We start from the raw sequence: 12,402 nt of genomic DNA on the forward strand, positions 1-12,402 counted from the left end.
CGCGGATTGGTCAAAATAAAGTACAACAAGTGACAAATATCCCTCCGAGATCTTAGACGACATTTGTCTGGTCGATAGCAATCGGGTACAAAGGCAGTGCACACTGAAGCACAAGACTTATCGTGATCACATGCGGCTTGTTGGTTGCCTCGTTAGCCCTACGAGAGTCAGTCCGTTTGGTTGATGTAGCATGGCTGTGTTGAGGTTCACGGTGGATATGGATGTCTCGTTCTTGGGAACTCGATGTCTGATCATGACATTCTCAGACCTTCAAACTGACTAGTCAGTAACAACCACCCACCTGATCGATTGTTTATCTTCTATCCTTGTTCCATGCTTCCGCCACAAAGGAGTTGCATAGCTCTGCGCCAGTCACGGTCACGGTAGGAGTTGACCGATCAATCTTTAACCTGGACTTATGGGGAAGGGTGTTCAAGCACTATACATCAACTGCGGCTCATAGATCACACGCCTAGAAGGTATACAGAATGCCTTGTGAAGTCAAGAAGAGGCGATTCATGGTTCGTGGGCTGCAGATAGTTCAACGCCCGCCCCATCCGCATCACTGCATCGGACAAGCCGTCATTGGCTTAAAGATAGGCTACACTGATACTAGCAAGGCATGAGACACTGTAGCCTGTTCTAGGGTGAGATCGCAGCGAGGCTCTGGTTCTCGGGGGCAAGAGTATCGAGTGTAGATCAACAACTCCAAGGGCCCATATGGAGATTGGGGGCCAAGACCCTGGCCCATCAGTGGTTGAGCTAATGCAGCAGCCCCCATTATCCATGTCTATTCCCCGTAGGGCTGACTGGGGTTCATAGGAGTGGCGAGCAATTGGGCATATTCATTGGATATTATAGATATTGTTTCGGTGGGAGACAAGTCTTAATCTAACGTCCTTCTTGCCGTGTGGCACCGGTGACTTGCATAGCCATTTTCGAGAAACAGCAGTGATGGTGTAATTTTTGGCGATCAGGAGGGTCTGATCGGAAACGGCCGTTATCGAACCAGTCTATCGGGGTTAATCTGCGATTGAGATTGGCCGTATGCAAGTGTGTCTATGTGTGATTGCTTGTGTTGGAGGATGTAAGCTGCATCACGACACAGAATTTTCAGGTACCTCTATGCAGAGGGAGCCAATTCACTATCAGGAGAAGCCTTTTGCTGCAATCCGGGAGTTTCGCTATATTGTGCATATACAGTTAATATATGTCATCAGGAGCTTACGAAAGGTTTCCCCTAATGATCAATGTATCAAGTCGCAGCGTGCTTATCCTCCATCAAGTCACTTTTCACAAGTTCTACATACCGTAGCTATTGAGGTACCAACTGGAAGCTTCAAGCATCAAATGAGAAGACTCGGGTATATTTTCTTGCAGACCCTATCTAGGCAAGGCCCGAACTGCTTGAAATTATTAATGAAACATCAAACTTGGAAAAGGCGAACACTACCATGGATGTATGCAAATGACCATAATACCCGGGTAACTATGTCTCCCAGTCATATGCTAGCTGGGCTGCATAACAGCACTATGGATGCCTTGTCGTGGTTCTACGGAGCTGCCAACAAGGCTCGTTGCTAGCTTTTTGACACGCAAGAATGTGTCCAGAACTATCCCAATTACCTGATAAGTCATCTCAGTAACCTACCTGTGAATGTCTTAACCTTCAGGTTAAAGTTTCACTGTGAGACATGGAGAGATTTAACGGTAGTACAATTCTACCATCGATGGCAGTTTCACCTGAGACATCTCTAGGCTACACAAGTTGGGGTTTAAAGCATGATGAAATTGGCTTTCAAATCTATCTTGGAGCGTTTAAGACTCACGTTCAAGAAATCTTGATTTCATCCCTCTTCAACTTCGGTTCTTTCAGCCCCATCTCAAACCTATTCGAGTCCAGCCCTTTGCTAGGCAACAGGCCAATATCATATTTCGCCCTGTCTAAGCCTGGAGTGCAGTCTCATCCCTTGTGTTACCACTGCCCTTCCTCCAGCCCTCAGTATGGTCAATCTTCTTTCTAGCCACACTCTCAGACCCCTCAGCTCCCCACGCACCTCCTCCAGGTGTGCAGATAATGATACGGTCTCCAGCCTTCATAGCAGCTGTGTTTTTAGCCCCCATGTTAATACGCCGCTCCTCGTATTCAACCTCCCCTGCATCTTCCTTTGTGTGAAACTGTTTCAGAGAAGTCTGCCAGTTTGCCTTTTCAACGTTACGCACCCACAGGTTCAGGCCGCATTCTCCGTCGCCGCCACCATTCAGCCCATACGGGCGATAGACGCGGCGCTCACTGAGAATAGACACTTGAAGGGGGATCCGGAACTCAATGTCTCGGATGACGCCGTCACCACCGCGATGTTGGCCTCGCCCTCCTGAACCGGACCGAATAGAGAACTCATGGAGAAGTACAGGATAGCGACGTTCAAAGATCTCTGAGTCTGTGATTCGAGTGTTTGTCATATGACAGTGAACACCACTGGTTCCCTCCCAGTCAGAACCGGCACCACTTCCGCCAGCAATCGTCTCGTAGTATCCGAATCCCTTTACAGCTTCGGTGCCGACCTGGTTCCCACCAAATCCAAAAGTCAAGTTGTTACAGCATCCCTGACTAGCAGCACAAGCCTGGAATGCTTTGAAAATAACATCTGTGATGCGTTGACTAGTGAGGACATTGCCTCCCACAACCGCAGCCCCTGGTGACGGCGACAGAATGGACTTGGGAGGGATCTTGACATGGATCGGCTTCAGGCATCCTTGGTTGAGTGGGATGTCTTCGGAAATCAGGCATCTCAAACAGTAAATAATAGCACTGAACGTGATGGCCTGGGGGGCGTTGATGTTTCCGTAGACTTCGGGGCCAGTGCCCGAGAAATCAAATTCCGCTTCACCCTTTTCGGGGTCGATGCGAATTTTCAATCGAATGGGAGAGCCGTCGTCCATAAAGTCAACTGCCGAGAGGTCCCTGCCTTCGAATCGCTTGTACACATCTTTGAGTAGTCGACGCACACACTGCTCGGCATTATTCTGGATATGAACCATATAGAACTGCACTGTCTCCTCGCCATACTCTGCGATCAGAGTCTCAATGAGTGAGATTCCCTTTTGATTTGCCGAGACTTGAGCTCTCAAGTCGTTGATGTTGTCAGCCAGACAACGAGTTCCACTACAGCCTGGATACTTGGCTGGTTCTTCGTAGAACAACTCAACAACTCGTTTCTCATCGAACTTGCCACCACTCACAAGCTTCTCGCTTCTGATAGAGGCGCCCTCTTGGTAGAGCTCTCGGGAATGAGGCGGCATACTTCCGGCGCTAATACCACCAATATCAGCATGGTGAGCTCGAGACGCAGCGTAGAAGAGGATGTTTTCTCCCTTCTCATCAAATGCTGGCATCAATAAAGTCACATCGGGAAGATGAGTTCCTCCATATGAAGGGTGATTAGAGATGATGACATCGCCCTTCTCCAGCCTTCCTTTCCAAATCTCAGCCTGGCGTCGTACACATGTAGACATCGAGCCAAGATGGACAGGTAGATGAGGAGCGTTCGCTACAAGGCCGCCTGTGGCATCGAAAATGGCACACGAGAAGTCAAGTCTCTCTTTGACATTTGTGCTGACACTCGTCTTTTGTAAGGCACGTCCCATCTGCTCAGCGATTGCCATAAAGCGGTGACCAAATATACTGAGCATGATGGGATCAACCTCGCGATCCTCAGATGACTTGACAGACCTAAATCCATTAGAATGCAATAGAATTGTGGTCAGCACACAACTTACTCAGACTTTGCTCCCTCCTTCTCCAGATTGATGACTACATGAGTCTTGAGAATAATCGCAGTTGCCTTTGGTGTCACAACTATGGTTTGAGTACCATCGGCAAGCATGGCTGGTCCAGGGATCGAATCACCAGTATCTAAATCTTCAAGCTTGAATATAGGGGTTTCCTTCCTACCACCCTCAAAGTATACCTGTTGGCTGTCAAGCTTCTTCTTGTCGGAAACATTCTGCTGCTTTAGTTCCTTGAGTTGCCTGTCAACTGTATCATCTTGGTGTCGAAAACTCTTGCCGATACCACGAACACGGACATCATCAACGATGATATCTCGCTCGTCAAGCGTGAACCCGAATTCATAGCGGTGCTGCCTAACGAAAGCTTGGCCAAAATCCCATTCCTTCCCATCGAAATGCTCCTTGGCCTCCTCAGGTGTCGGTCTGACAATCATGAGAGCTGACTCAGTGCCGCGGTATCTCATGTTGAGGTATTCTTCAAAAGCGATTTCATCTTCTTGGAAGCCTTGATCTTGTAAGGAGTTTCGTGACTGGTCTTTGAGCTTCTCCATTTTCTTCTTCAGTTCATTGACTGTTTTGTCATCATCCTTCCATACCAAGGAATCGGGCTCCTGTCGTTCGTCAACGACATCTGCTAAAGCCATGCCGTATGCGGAAAGAACCGAAGAATATCGATGAACCAGAATTTGCTGAATGCCCAGAGACTCCGCAATGGCGACAGCGTGCTGACCACCAGCACCACCAAATGTTGCAAGTCGATGTTTCGAAGAGTCGTGTCCCTTGGCTTCGGTAATCGACCGGATGGGCCGAGTCATTGTCTCATTAGCTACGGTCAAGAATCCATATGCAACTTCATCTACCGTCAGGTTCTTGTTATTCTCCTGGTTCACTTGATCTGCGAGTTCCTGAAGAACTTTTCGGCTGGCTTCGATATCCAACCCCTGGTCCTCATTCTCTCCAAAAATCTTGGGAAAGAATTCAGGAAGTAGACGACCAAGTACCAAATTTGCATCTGTAACAGTAGCTGGACCTCCTTTACGGTAACACGCCGGACCTGGGTGAGCGCCTGCGGACTCAGGTCCAACAACGAAAAGTCCATTTCTGAAAAAGAGGCGAGAGCCGCCACCAGCAGCGACCGTATTGATGTCAAGTTGTGGTGACTGAATTGTAACGCCGGCAGTTGTTGTCTCGAACACATGTTCGTAACGGCCTTCGCCATATCTTGAAACATCAGTGCTTGTGCCACCCTAATCAAATTAGTCTACGGCTTGGAAAACAACGGTTAACTCACCATATCGAAGCCGATGACCGGTGTTTTTGTTTCTTCATCATATGAAGTGATAGCGTATCCCACGACACCTCCTGCAGGGCCTGATAAAATTGCCTTGAGTCCTGTGAACTTCTCCACATCGACAAGGCCACCATCACTCTGCATGAACTCGCATCTCGCTCCCTTAGCACCCTTTTCCTCCTTCACACTACGAGTTCCAAGGCCGCCTTCAAACCCAGCCTGGAAGCCATCAATGTACTTGCGGATAGCCGGTGTGAGATAAGCATCAGCACAAACAGATGTAGCTCGGGAAACCAACTTGATCATGGGCATGAGATCGTGGCTTAGTGATATATGTTGGAAGCCGATATCCTTAGCTATCCGCCCAATCAGAGCCTCATGGTCAGGATAGGTGTAGCCATGCATCAGGCAAACAGCAATGCTGCGAATGCCTTGATCGTAGACACTCTTGAGTTTCGATCGAATGTCTTCTTGTTCGGCCTTTTTGAGAATTCTAACTGTTTCGCCAGACAAACCTCGAATAAGAGTCTTGCCTTCGGCTTCCTTGGTACCGACTTGAGCCTCTGCTTCTGTTTGCGTTCTTTCAGGATCCTCAGCGTAATCTTCAAGCGTGACCCGCTCGTCGATCTCAATAACTTTCTCATACAACACGTCGGGCTTCCGAATTGCAAGGTCAAAGATTTTGGGCCTCGACTGATTTCCGATAGTCAGGCAGTCCTTGAAGCCCTTGGTAACGACCATAGCAATTTTTTCTCCCTTTCTCTCGAGCAAGGCGTTTGTGGCGACAGTAGTTCCCATCCGGATCGAATCAATCTGAGAAGTGTCCAAAGCTTCACCTCGAGGAATATCTCTACCGAGGAAGTGGCTCATAATGCGCCGAATACCCTCAAGCGGTGCATCCTTGTAGTTGGCCGGGTCTTCGGATAGAAGCTTGATAATAATCTCCTTTCCATTGCTCTCTCCTACGCAGTCGGTGAAAGTTCCACCTCTGTCAATAGCGATTCTAATACCGCGCTGTGATAGTGCTGTCATGGCGGATATCTTTCGGGATGTTGGTGAGGGGAAGAGGGGGGTTACAGCGAAGATCTCAAGAGCATCAAAACGTGCGTGTGCGTTTAATGATTGAGGTAGATGTTAGCAAAAACAAGAAATGTCAATTATGTTCCAGTTGGCGACCTCCGGAACAAGTATGCATCGCTCTTTGTGCAAGTTGAAGCTACTTGGGTGAGACTCTGGGGCGGCTATCATGTCGTCACAAACCCCACGTTGCGTGATTGGTAATTGATAGCTTCAATCATCCAAATAGGCAATTTTAAGGACAGTTATTCGCCGAGATCAATGTCAGGTATTTTCAAGGACAATGTTCTCTTTGATAGTGTGTTTTTACAACTACAGGCTCCTGGGGAGGATAACAAAAACATCAAAAGAGTGGCAGAGAGTGAAGGTTTTGCAATCATATGCTGAACAGCAGCCAATGGGCAATTATGGTTTGCATTCCTGTTCGGTTTTGTCCATTGAACGATTATAAGAAACCTTACTTTGACAAGCCTGCAATGTGCCTATAAACATAAAGGAGCAGTGAGTCAAAGTCTACATGAGGCAGAGAGCAATCCCGTGCAAAAAGAAACAAACGAATCGATTGCTTATCACGATTTTGCCGTCAGCAAGACTCGAACTTGCGTTTTCAGTGCTTTCAAGTAGCCACAAACTGATGTACTGACCCCTATACGATGACGGCTTTCAGTTGTTTGTTGGGAAACGAGGCGTATAAGAAATTTATGAATGCCTTGGCAAGCATTGGACGAGGCAAAAATCAAGCAAAATGTCAAAAGGATTGCCGTCAGCAAGACTCGAACTTGCGTTTTCAGTGCTTTCAAGTAGCCACAAACTGATGTACTGACCCCTATACGATGACGGCTATTTTCCAATTGATATAATCCCTGTCACTTGTATTGAACTATACCCATGACGTGGCTTGAGGTGTTCATATGTCGTCCATGTTCTTGATAGCAATTGATCAAAGAATAAGAGCAAGTTCCTCTCATAAAACGACCAAGACGCATGCAGTTAATATGGGCGACACCAAAACCGGAACACACTTGAAGTTTAGGTTAATAAAGGGAGAAAGGAAGCACTAGAAACCCCAGTTATCGGGAGTGGCGGATCCTGACTCAATCTAGGGGCGAGCTTTATCAACAGCTTCGAGACACCGGAAAGCTTCATAAAGTTCATACAGTATTGCAAAAAGGTTCCAAGTTACTCCAGCTGAGGCTCATTCTACGTCTTTGCCGTTGCATATGCGGGAACTATTCCAGCCGGAGTCTCGGGTCCGGCGTCTCCGGAGATGCACGGAGCAGGTTACCGGAGACATGGGACGCGGAGGACGCCGGACGGCTCGAACGTGTCGCGGAATGGGGAGAATATCATGCAGCTAACAATCTACCGGCAAGTGGAAATTGAAAGATAAGTCACTGTAAGATTTTGATCGACCGTTGGAGGCAGAGTTTGGGATTGTCAGGAAACAGGCCACGAGTCACACAATATGTATGGCATGACTGGCACTCGACAGGATTGTCGTTTGCAAAATTCGATACGACGGCGTATTGTAGCTTCGGATTTGAGCTCGCCGATGGGCTTTGTAGTGTTGACGTATACATTCATCCGTCTGGCGTCATTCCTTATAAGAACTTCAGGCTTGAAAGAACTGTCTGTGCCCCACCCACGAGATCAGCAATTCAGCATGAAGTGAAATCTTATTGATTAGTGAGGTTTACTACGTACAAACGCTCATCTCATCTCCCAATGTCTCGAGGTTGGAGTTGCTGGGATAAGGCGCTGTTCTCAATGGTGTATCTAATCCAGTGATTCACTGACAACACACTCCCACCGCCTCTTCCTCTAAGCGCTTGGAACGATTTGTTGATAGGCATTACAGAACAGCTGAGCCATTCGATTCATGGCCCAAGACACACTTGAACTAAACCTGACTCGTCGGACCCCGGCTCTAAATTGTGCCAATGATGCAGTGGCTAGGGCGCTAGGTTACCAACTGCCAGCGCGAACCTCCATGCTTGTTGGGGGGTCGATCCCCATGCATTAAGACCATGTTTTTAAATCCCTTCTGTTAACCGATTGGAGATGAAAAGACTTCCAAGATGCAGGGTAGCGGGCATTGGCAAGGTACCGACCCTTATCCCAGTCCCTTTGGTCCCACGGCATGGAACCCCAGGAATTTGTCGGAAACACAGACAGTGAAGCACACAGGCGGTAGGACTGTAGCACGTTACGTAGGCCGTGGTAGGCCTAGACCTCGTGGATACGAAGCCCAGGCTCGAAAAGCAAGGGGACCGACCCAGTAGCTGTGACGAGCATCTAGAGCGCCAGGCGCGGCGATAAGCGTTTGGATGAGAGTAATTGAGGAACGAGGATGCACACTGCAGATGAAGCCGTTGGCACTCTGTTTGGAATAGATATCTCATCAGTGTAACAAAAGCAACACAACGGACGACACGGCTGCAACAAGACTGAAAGAGCCCTGAGTTGAGAGCTACTTACTTCCCCATCTGCCGTCATCGTCGGCCTCAATTGTGTTTTCATGTGCCTCGGGTTGAAAAGACGAGACAGGCCAAGTTTATTAACCTACCTGATCGACGTCACATCTCTCGCGCTCCGGATGGTCCAGTTCAGTTCAACACAGTCACGGCCAGCCCCGCCCAATCCTATTGCCTCCACCGCCCGCTTTCGGAGCCTCGCGTTGAACGAACAAGAACCCTTTTTCTCGCTGTTGATTTAAGAGAGACGGGTCCGGCTTGGTCATTCCATTCCCCCAAAACCCAGCGCCTCTGCGGGTAAAAGTGGCCCATAATCAGTAAGCCAAAAACGGGAGAGACATGGAGGGGGGTGCGTTTCCACGAGCTTCTGCAGTGGTGTCTTTGTTATTTTGCTTCCAATTGATTGCCTATCGAATTGGAAATCGCAGAGCAAACTTTGATGGTGCACATGCATGCATGCGTGTGTGAGTTTGTACAAGTATTATATGTCGTCTGAAAAGTGAGGGATCGTACTTGTGCATAGGTAGGTATGCAGTGCATGTGTAAACAAACGATGGGCTGGTCAACGTTGTTGTTCGTTGCTGCTGTACATAATAAGCAAGCTTTGGTCCCTGTAACTATGTCTATGTATCTGTCTGAGCATGGATGAACAAACTTGACTATGCATTTCATACTCCGTACTGTGTGACAACAGCTTCTTTAACGATGGGACTCAACAAGGTAAGCTAGTAAGGTAAACAACCAAACTTACACACCTCCCCCCTGCCCATGGCCGCGGCCTGAATGTGGTGAGAGCGATGAGCTGGAGGCGAACTGACCAGCCGCTGGCTCCACCAAGGCATGATTCATTCATCAGCCGCCTTGCCTTGCCTCGCCTCGCCTCGCCGCTCTTTATAAAGCCTTGACCATATTCATTTTCCACCGCCAGTCTTTCTTTTGTTTTGATCGCTTCATCTTCTATCACTGTCGTTGTGTGAATGAATCTTTGATTTGGTTCTTGCTTTCCACGGATTTCTCGAAACGCCGTCACTGCATCCGATTCCTATAAAGACGTCCTTACTTGACTCAACTCCTTACCGCTCCCAACATAAACTCTCACCGACTGAAGAACCTGTTCAGTCCATCTCTCAAAAGCCTACCTTTTCTTCTACAAAAGAAACCAAAGAAACAACGCCATGCCTCCCAAGCGAATCCGTTGCACGGCTGCTTCGTGCCGTGAGCCCGCTCAACGGATCGTCGGCGACTGCACCTTTTGCCAAGGTCATTTCTGCGGCAAGCACCGCCTACTAGAAGACCACAAGTGTACAGGTCTCGAGGACGTAAGTCCGGCATCTCATACAAGCCCATGGTTACAGACCCGCTAACCCACATGCAGTGCAAGAAGCAGTCTCACGAGCGTAACGCTGCACAACTCGAGTCGGAACGAACCCAGGTTATCCGGGGTGTGTAAATCGACCAACGAGAGTCATCATCACCTTACATATCTATCATGGTTCGGACTGGAGACTGGCGTCACTCCTAGAGTCCGCAATGCGCATTCTGACGGCCACGACGTAATGAGATTGGATTCCGAGACAGCATCTGCATTAGATGCATAGCGCTATTCGCCGTTGTATATTTCTATTCGGATAGTTGAGGGTGCGTTGGCGTACAGGATATGATAAGGGACATTGTCCCCTCCTTTAGCGGGCTCTGAATTGATTCAATTTCTTCATCACAATCACAAAGCGAAATGTGTCCATTGAGATTTGGTAATCCCTGGAATTCGCCGATCAACCGACGGTTTCAGTCGACTGCTGCTCTAGAGGCGGTGACATTGCTTGACCACTTGACTCAGAATGGAGTGAAGATCCGTTGTCTTGGCTTGATTACGTGTTGTTCGAGCCTGGCCTCGAATGCGACTTTAGGGAACCACCAGGACCCTGTCTTGTTTTACCGGCTTATCTCCGATATCGTATCGGGCCCATAACTGATCTCGTGAGCATCTATCAAGACCGCGCATACGATAGTGCCATCTAGCTAGGTGGACCACAGAAGTGCGCCAGCAAGAGACCAATAACTTTTTCTTTGTAGAATAGGGTACCAATGGGTATTAATGCGTCTGAAGCGCAGTCTTTCCTGTCAGTTCTCAACGCCAACCTTCAAAGTCGCTCATACACGTGGTCAAATCGACTTCTGCCAGCGACTCTAGGCAACTCGATCCTGGGGATTATTATGGGGTGGTTGGTTCCGGGGGCGGGGCCGCTGATGGGGTTAATCGTCTGTCATGAGAACCTGGGAACCCATCATACACCACCCTCTTCTTTGATTACAGTGTTCTGTGTAACCTCCATTTTGACCATTGTATCGCTCTGAGCCTCCGATTCAATTTTTTCGGCTTTGAGCTGGCGTCCGGCAAACACCTTTGCTCGATCGGCAGCTTTGCATAGTCCTTCGAGGCCAAGATCACATTCACCGCACTTGCGACCGACAGGAAGACATACCGACTGTCCCAACCCCACCAGAAGATGATTGATCTCATGCCATCGATCTTGTGGGAGCCATGACTGAAGTGTTGTTCGTGTCTCCTCTGGGTTCTTCGTTTTGTGCCAACCCCAAAGGTTCGTGATACGATGTACGTGCACATCAACACCAATGCCCAGATGTTTACCCCATGCTACGGACATGCAGAGATAGGCCATCTTGGGTCCGACGCCCGGTAGCGATACGAGGCCCTCGATGGTGTTGGGGATGTCGCCATCCCATGTATCGCGGAGTATCTCAGCTGTTTGCTTGATATACCTGAACACCAGTCAGTCCAATCTCGATCAGTTCATACCGATCGGGTGACACAAACTTTGTCTTGTTGTTGTGAAAGCCGACCGCCCAGATGAACTCGTTCAGAAGCTTGGGGTCGATTGCCAGTATGTTATTTAGGTTTAGTCCCGGGGGCGCCCCAGGTTCAAACGGTGGCAGTTCAGTTTGCATCTTCTTCATAACCACGGCGTTCACCGTGTCCTTTGTCTGACTCGACAGCATGAGCGCCACCAATGTATGAAATCTCTGGTCTTTTGGTGATGCGTTTCGATCCGCTAGGCGTTCGCATCCCATGGTGTCAACAGCTGCACCGTAAGCTCGCCCACCTGGTGCCCGCATCTTCCTCACGGTATCATAAACAGCCTCCCAATCCGAGGGGGGTTCCATCTTCGTTTCGCCAGTTATTACATCGAAGGCTTTGCGAGCGGGCTTACGAACCCGCCGCGCTTTTGTTGGAGGTGATGGGATATCATCGAGGGCTTCGTCGACCACTTCAGGCTTTACAACTTGGGCGGATTTTGAAATTTCGGTCTTGGTCACTACGGCACGCCTTCGTTTGCGAGCAGGACCTGCACTGTCTTCGATATCGGCGACCATGGGTTTGGACTCTTCTGTTGAGGTAAAGGCGAATTTGGCTAGCGCAGACCTTGTCAATCGTCGCGGAGGTGACATAGGCTCAGCCTTATGATCGAATAGTTTCGAAGCATCTCTTGATATTCGTGATGAGCGCATTTTGTTTGTTTCGTCTGATTCGTTTGGTAATGTTAGATTGTTCTACTCCGTAAGTCGCGACTTATTATGGTCCCCTTTTCATAGATTGGCAAATGAAATCTAACGAATTGCAAAAAGTTGTCCCCACCTCCCTCCAGTGTTAGTGGAGATACCCCATATTCTGGATACTTACCTGCCTAGTCTGCTAGTCTAGGGCGATGCTTCTTCAAAACACGCCAGGGACGCAAATAATATCTGAAG

The 12,402-nt window shown here is 48.7% G+C and overlaps 3 protein-coding genes across 3 annotated transcripts; 1 reads left to right on the plus strand and 2 right to left on the minus strand.

The window, feature by feature from the left end:
* Positions 1–1,944: 1,944 nt before the first annotated feature.
* Positions 1,945–6,115, minus strand: FSUBG_2787 (5-oxoprolinase (ATP-hydrolyzing); the record flags this gene model as incomplete). Its single annotated transcript, XM_036680597.1, has 3 exons — positions 1,945–3,733; positions 3,781–5,039; positions 5,084–6,115. The coding sequence occupies 3 exons, from the start codon at positions 6,113–6,115 to the stop codon at positions 1,945–1,947; spliced, it is 4,080 nt and encodes a 1,359-aa protein (XP_036541643.1).
* Positions 6,116–9,809: 3,694 nt separating this feature from the next.
* FSUBG_2788 (AN1-type zinc finger) lies at positions 9,810–10,084 on the plus strand (the record flags this gene model as incomplete). Its single annotated transcript, XM_036680598.1, has 2 exons — positions 9,810–9,953; positions 10,010–10,084. The coding sequence occupies 2 exons, from the start codon at positions 9,810–9,812 to the stop codon at positions 10,082–10,084; spliced, it is 219 nt and encodes a 72-aa protein (XP_036541644.1).
* An 835-nt stretch (positions 10,085–10,919) lies between these two features.
* On the minus strand, positions 10,920–12,162 carry FSUBG_2789 (endonuclease III; the record flags this gene model as incomplete). Its single annotated transcript, XM_036680599.1, has 2 exons — positions 10,920–11,415; positions 11,453–12,162. The coding sequence occupies 2 exons, from the start codon at positions 12,160–12,162 to the stop codon at positions 10,920–10,922; spliced, it is 1,206 nt and encodes a 401-aa protein (XP_036541645.1).
* Positions 12,163–12,402: the final 240 nt, after the last annotated feature.

This window comes from Fusarium subglutinans (genome assembly GCF_013396075.1).
Source record: "Fusarium subglutinans strain NRRL 66333 chromosome Unknown NRRL66333_c0000025, whole genome shotgun sequence".
Classification (NCBI taxonomy): Eukaryota; Fungi; Ascomycota; class Sordariomycetes; order Hypocreales; family Nectriaceae; genus Fusarium; species Fusarium subglutinans.